Source organism: Condylura cristata, unplaced genomic scaffold (assembly GCF_000260355.1).
Source record: "Condylura cristata isolate star-nosed mole 26May11 unplaced genomic scaffold, ConCri1.0 scaffold00102, whole genome shotgun sequence".
NCBI classification, from domain to species: Eukaryota; Metazoa; Chordata; class Mammalia; order Eulipotyphla; family Talpidae; genus Condylura; species Condylura cristata.
In genome coordinates, this window is record NW_004567203.1 from 72,965 (window position 1) to 80,096 (window position 7,132).

General features: G+C 36.3%; 1 protein-coding gene across 1 annotated transcript; it reads left to right on the forward strand.

Annotated features, from left to right (window-relative positions):
- Nucleotides 1-2,806: 2,806 nt before the first annotated feature.
- DEGS1 (delta(4)-desaturase, sphingolipid 1) lies at nucleotides 2,807-6,874 on the forward strand. The gene is made up of 2 exons (XM_004695708.2): nucleotides 2,807-3,545; nucleotides 6,084-6,874. The coding sequence occupies exons 1-2, from the start codon at nucleotides 2,829-2,831 to the stop codon at nucleotides 6,228-6,230; spliced, it is 864 nt and encodes a 287-aa protein (XP_004695765.1). The 5' UTR covers nucleotides 2,807-2,828; the 3' UTR covers nucleotides 6,231-6,874.
- Nucleotides 6,875-7,132: the final 258 nt, after the last annotated feature.

Here is a 7,132-nt window from a genome sequence, read left to right on the forward strand (position 1 = left end):
ACATTTCTTATAAATGAAATCTTAAAGTACTTCATCTTCTGTGATTTCCTCTAGTTGGTGTAATGGTTTCAAGGTTCGTCCATGTTGTAGCATAAATTAGCATTTCAGCCTTTCTCGTCTTAAATTACTAACATTGATGGCCAGGTGGCATTTTATTTCCCCAAGTATCAGTCAGTAGACTTACTGTGAACATTACCAAGTTGCTATATGATGGGTATGTATTTTCATTTCTCTTGGGTGGCTACCTCAATGGTTTTCAAGACCATCTTTAGATGCACCCAGATTCTTGTCAACCTTGTATGTGGGTTCCAATTTCTCCACGTCCTTGTTATTGCCCATTTCTTTCAGTGTAGTCATCCTAATGGTTGTGAGGTAATATCGTGGTTTGTTTGCTTTTTCCTAATGACTAATACTGGGGAACATCTTTTTCGAGTTTAGGGGCCATTTGAATATTTGCTTTGGAGAAATGTCCATTCAGCTTCTTTGCTTTTTTAAAAACGGGATGATATTAAACACTCTAAGAGTTCTTTATTCTGGATATATTACTTTTAAGACATACCATATGCAATATTTCCTTCCATCCTTGCATTGTGCACTTTCTTGGTATTGTTTGGACACAAGTGTTTGATAAGTTTTTAATAGATGTATAGCATTTATGTCAGTGACCCATTTCAAGTTAATTTTTTGTGTATAGGATAAGGGAGAGATCTACTTCATTCTTTCTGTTGTGGGTATCTGCTTCTGGCACAATTTGCTGTGTTGACTGAAACTAAAGCCTCAATAATAAAGCGTTTATTAGACACAGTGAGGATTCAAACCCAAGAAGCACTCCCATAGGTCTTACTCTTTGGGAACTTCCACCAGTCACAACTTGGGGTTTAGTTTATTTAGATAGGAGCCTGATTCATTGACCTCAAAAAATGTAATTATTCTCAACATGGGATGGGTGGGGCATCCGGTTTTCATCCATAGGCTTAGATCTTCCAGTTTCCTAATTTATCTTAAAGATTTATTCACACTATCTGTTGGCAGCAGAGGGCAAAAACTGGGACTTAATCATCTGCCTGATTTCTAAAGAATGCTCTGTGGAGACTGAAGGCTGGATGCCCATTGTTTAAATCTTATTTATCAGGCTTCTTGGTTAGTGGGTTTGAAAAGCTGGATTACCCTCAGGCAGCAGATTTTTGCATAGGCTACATCTTGGAACAAGACAGAACCTGTTCTTATTTCAGATTCTTGCCTGCTAAGGTATGTGTGTGGGTGTGTGTGAGGGGAGGGGATGATTCCACAACTTTTACAATGTGTTTACAATTCAGAAGACTGTGTTTCACCACTTAGTTATACTAGCACCTTATAGTATTGGTTTTTATATATTGTTACAGTTTTGCAGAAATTTAGTACAGAATTTTGCTTGGAACAAGTTGATTTGTCTGAGAGAACTGTACGAAAATTGCAGGATATTAGACTATCAACAAAATGTAGATTATTGCCTATTCTTTATTAGATTTATTAGTTTAGTTAGGTTTTCTATAAGGTAAAAATGCTGGAGCTTTGTCTAAACAGAAATAACATATTTTACTACAGAAGAGCTATTGCTTCTCCACCAAGAAACTGAATGGTTGTTTTTCAGTTGTTGAAGATTATTTTTTGTGGTCTGTTGCCTATATAAATTATTAACACTTGATAAAATAAACTAACATTAATAAAGAGTAGATTTTAGGGGGTAGAGAGAAAAGTAGAAAAGAAATTAGGAGAGTTACTCACCTTCAATCAACACTATCCATATTTCTGAAATAGCTTCCTGTCTTGTGTATTGAACTTGTATTGAATTCTTCATTTCACAACTAGAGAAAAGACGATACTGCTGCTCTTTTCCAATGACTTGTCCCAAGGAAAAGGTTCTTCCTTTGCAGTCCTGGGGTCAAACATGAAACTAAAGATTTCTTATTATATTTGGCTTTCAGTCTCTGGGGTGGTGGAGTAAGAGGAGACTGCATTTGCTCCTAGGGACACTCTCTTGAAATGCAGTTTTTATTACCCACTATTTTCACAATACTTGGATACATTAATTCACCATGAATCTCCATTCACTAAGAATCTCACAGATTCACACTGTATAATTCTGATAAATCAGTAATAGAAAAATGACATTGTAAACTGATAGCACCTTTTGGAAATTATCTTCATTTCCAGATGACTAGAAAAGTCTATACTGGCAAAAATTGTAGAATTCTAAATGTCTAATAATAGAGAAATGGTTAGATTATGACTGGCAACTAGAAGTAATTTAATCATTAGTAGCAAGGAAATTGTGACATCTAAGTATATAATTATATTTAAATTCTTATATACAAACATTGCATATATGTCATATATATGCATTATATTATATACTAGTATATTGCAATATATATATATGAAAAAGTATCTGTCAGACACATAGATTTAGTAGACTGATTATGACTTTGTAGCACTTAATATACAAGGAATTGTTGGAGGTGAAAGGGAATTGGATAATATCAAATCTTTAATCCTTTGTATCTTTGTGTTTGTGAGTTTTATTTTTCCTACATAAATTCTCAATTTGTTGTAACATGATATTTAGTAAATTTACTGTTAGAATATACTACTCTTTCTCTGTGATGTACAATACTTATTAAAGTCTCTACTACAGGCTATACTGACTTGGGAAATTCCAAAAAATTACTATGAATGTTTTCATTATAAATTTGGTTTAATTTATAATTGTGGAATTATGTAATTTTCTCAGTTCTTGATTTTTTGTTTGTTTTTTCTTTACAGAAAAGTATCCAGAGATAAAAACCTTGATGAAACCTGATCCCAACTTGATATGGATTATAATTATGATGGTTCTTACCCAGTTGGTTGCCTTTTATTTAGTAAAGGACTTGGACTGGAAATGGGTCATATTTTGGGCATATGCTTTTGGCAGCTGCATTAACCACTCCATGACTCTGGCTATCCATGAAGTTTCCCACAACAGTGCCTTTGGCCACTGCAGAGCTATGTGGAATCGTTGGTTTGGAATATTTGCTAATCTTCCTATTGGTGTTCCATATTCAGTTTCCTTTAAGAGATATCACATGGACCATCATCGATACCTTGGTAGTGATGGCATCGATGTGGATATTCCAACTAATTTTGAAGGCTGGTTCTTCTGTACCGCTTTCAGAAAGTTTCTGTGGGTTATTCTCCAGCCTCTCTTTTATGCTTTTCGACCTCTGTTCATCAACCCCAAGCCAATTTCTAACCTGGAAATTATCAATACAGTGATCCAGATCACTTTTGACATTATAGTTTACTATGTTTGGGGGATTAAATCCTTAGTATACATGTTATCAGCATCTTTACTTGGGCTGGGTTTGCACCCGATTTCTGGACATTTTATAGCTGAACATTACATGTTCTTAAAGGGATATGAAACTTACTCATACTATGGGCCTCTGAATTTACTTACCTTCAATGTGGGTTACCATAACGAACACCATGACTTCCCTAACATTCCTGGAAAAAGCCTTCCACTGGTAAGTAGAGCTGTAAAGCTTCTCATGGCTTATGGTTATATGATCAAATAGTCTTGACTCATTCATTTTTTAAAATATCTAGTATATTTTGTCTGTCATCAAAGAAAACCACAGAGTATAAATCCTGAGTCTGCCAGCCTAATTCTACAGAATTCACCCTCAGTCTGATGGTAACATTTAAGGTTTAGAAGTATTGGTAGAGCTGCAGAATCTGCTAACTTGTGAAGTCATTTAGAAAGGGAAAGAAATTCCTCTGTGAAGCAAGCAGAATTTTACACAGCCTTCATCACTATTAATGGCTTAGCTAAGGTTTATGTGTTGGCTTGTTGTGAATACAGATGTCCTGCATAACTCATCTGCAAAGTCAGTACACATCAGTTGCCAGGACTCCAAACTCCCCACAGCAGGAGATGTATAAACATATGTATATGGTATAAATGTGTACGGTAGACTTTTGGAGTAAATGAAAGAAGACATTTGACCTTCATCCTTTCAGCCTCTCCAAAATGAGCACTGTTCCTAACTATCTTTCTGGTGAAATCTCTAATTAAACTTCCCTTTTTCAAAATGGATTGCTTTTTGAAGTTCTAGTATCAAAAAATAGTGCCAAAATTCTAAAAATGTAATCTGTATGAAATGTAATTTTTTCCTTCTTGTTTTTTTTTTTTTAAACGAATGTATGAGAAGCCATAGCCAGGTATTTGGTGCATCTCAGTTTCTTAAGTGTTGACTGTTTAAAAACTCACATGTACCATGACAGCTCAGTATAACATTTGACTACCCACTGGCTTTCAGACTTAGGAAGGGAAATTGAGAAAGGACATTGGGTCACTGGGGAAACTGCATCTGGATATAGTACTGTGTCAATGTTTTTACTTTGGGGGTGTAATGAGACCTGTACAGGTACTAAGGTTTTACGGGAGAATGTCATTGCTCCAGGAGAGCACATTAAATATTTAGGGATGAAGCACTAAGGACAAGTTGTCACATAATTGTGTTCAGCTTACTCTGGAAAGGTTCCGTAGGTAAAGCAGGGTGTGTGCTACGCGCTGCGTAAGAAAGTGACTGGCGTAGTGCTCATGGGTGGTGGGTTGTGCAAAGGCATCCTAGAGGTCATCTCACTATTCTTGCAACTTTTCTGTAGGTTTTACATTTTTTTTAAATGTCTGGGGGAAAATACCACACTGCAGTCTGCAGATACTTTGCGACTGTTGCACCGTACGTGGTACAGTTGCCAGGCGTGGTCCTGTGCAGGGGCCTTCCCGTGGGCAGGCGGCGCTTCCCTGCTACAGAAGTGTAGTCTGCTTGTTTTTACGGTTATGGTTATGGCTTACAGAGAAAGCTGGCCTGCTTTTGAGCAACAGAAACAGTCAAACAGAAACCATATCCTTTGACTTTTAATTTTCTTGCTCAGTTCCTGTACAGAAAATGTAGTTCAGTTCAAACATTGACTTCTTCATTTCCAACTCCATTTCATGCTGTCTCCTTCTGATGAGACTAGCACACATCCTCAGTGTTATCTAGCTAGTCTCCCCTCCGCTTTTTCTGTGGTATATGTCCAGGACTGTCACATCCTTAGAAATGTCTGTTATTTATCAAATAGTTTTAAATGCGTGTTTTTCTGTTTACTTACAACCTTGTAAAGTACAAGGACACCCAGGAACTTACTGTGTCAGCATTCGGATTGAACTGGGCATATGGCTAAAAGACCTGGTTTCTTTCAAGATTATGATTACATAAACTTTTTTGTTTTTATTGTGTTTTGTAAATTATTTTTAGTCTTAAGGAGTGCCTTGCCCCACTGCTGAGTCAGGATCTAAACTGGTGCTCACTTTTTGTTGGAAAGGTAGCATTTAGCTGTTAGGATTCACTGGTTGCCATTGGCAGTGGTAAAATCAGTGGGATTAGGGACCAGGGTAATCTGCTTCACAAACAGAACTGTCATTACATTCCCCAAATTAAACTTTAATGTTCTTTTTCTTGTTGACCCTTCACCTTTTGGATTTGTTTTTTGTTTTCCTCTGGACTCTGTTAGAGTAGATATTGTATATTTTGGTGAAATGACACAACTGTTACTATTCATCACTAATTAGTCTTCCTTTTTAATTAGACTGAGAATAGGCATTTTTAAAGACATTTTCAACTTGAGATGGCAGAATTGCACACTTCATGCTTAATCTGACATGCCATAGTAAACTTGAAATTCATTAATGACGGGGGCTAATGTTAACTTTATATCTTACGGTACTAGACTTGCATATGTGCCTTAAAAATATTAATTTGATAGGGTTGCATGTATTTGCTGTTAAAATTAAGTAACAGATTTTACAAATAAATCAAGTATGTTTAACACTGGAAATGCAGGCTGCTTTTTGTTTAAAATTCCCAAAGCTGCTGAGTTTAAGTTTTGTTTCATTTTGAGAGGAAGTAAGGAGAGAGTCTCAGTGATTTCCCATCTGTTTGTGTCAAACATTTGTCATCAGTAATAGGGCTCAGTTGAGACCCCTTATTCATCTCGGTGTGTATTTGCCTTTCCAGGTGAGGAAAATAGCTGCCGAGTACTATGACAACCTGCCCCACTACAATTCCTGGATTAGAGTACTGTATGACTTTGTGATGGATGACACATTAAGTCCTTACTCGAGGATGAAGAGGCCCCCAAAGGGGAAGATGGAACTGGAGTAAATGTCATTATAACCAAAGGAATTTGTCATTATCAGACCAAGACCAAGTGATGTTTAGAAGCCACGTGGCACAGTTACTCAAAAAGTGAAGCTAACCTGGCTTGTAACAGCTTGTTTGTGCAGTGTTGAGCTTTACTGACAGGAAACTTATTGGTTGTATTGTCATTGTTGAGGATGTTTTCACTCATGTCTGACATTTTGTATGTATTTTATTAAAAAAAGCTTTTAAAAAGTGATTTATTGTATATTATTTTCACTATAAAGTTTTGCTTTATTATAATAGCTAATAAACTGAGCTATTAATCATAATCTTTTGCTGCAATCTGAATTATGCATTTTAATTTTTACTGTTGTGTGAAGGGTCTAAATTAGACAATGCTGAATCCTTGATAGCCTTATTCATAAATAAAGTACTTTTAATTTAATCATGTGCAGCACTCAACTTTCTCTTTTAGATGCATTAAATCTCAAGTTAGAAGTGCTCATCCCATATATTATTTCATTACAATGGAAGCTGGGGGTGGCCTGATGATAGTTGACACCCAAGTCACCAGAACCATGGCCTCTTGGACCGGTTGACCTGGTTACCTGAAACTTGTCACTTGAGTAAATTTTGTTATATGATGAGTGTTTTAAAAAATGTAAGTGGTATCAAAAACCATCTATAGTTTATACATGATACCAATCCTTATTAAGATGTCATAAAATTCCTGTTATGATAATCACCAGCTGTGTTACTCTTTTCATCTACTTAGGCTCAGAATGATCAGGAACCTGCTTTACAGACACTTTCATTCCCAAGGACTGCCGTCCCTCCCAGAGCCTTTTGTTTTCTCTCCCTGATCTTACCAGGGAAAATTTCTACTATCTTTAAACTGGTACAGAAGACCACAGGTTAAGGAG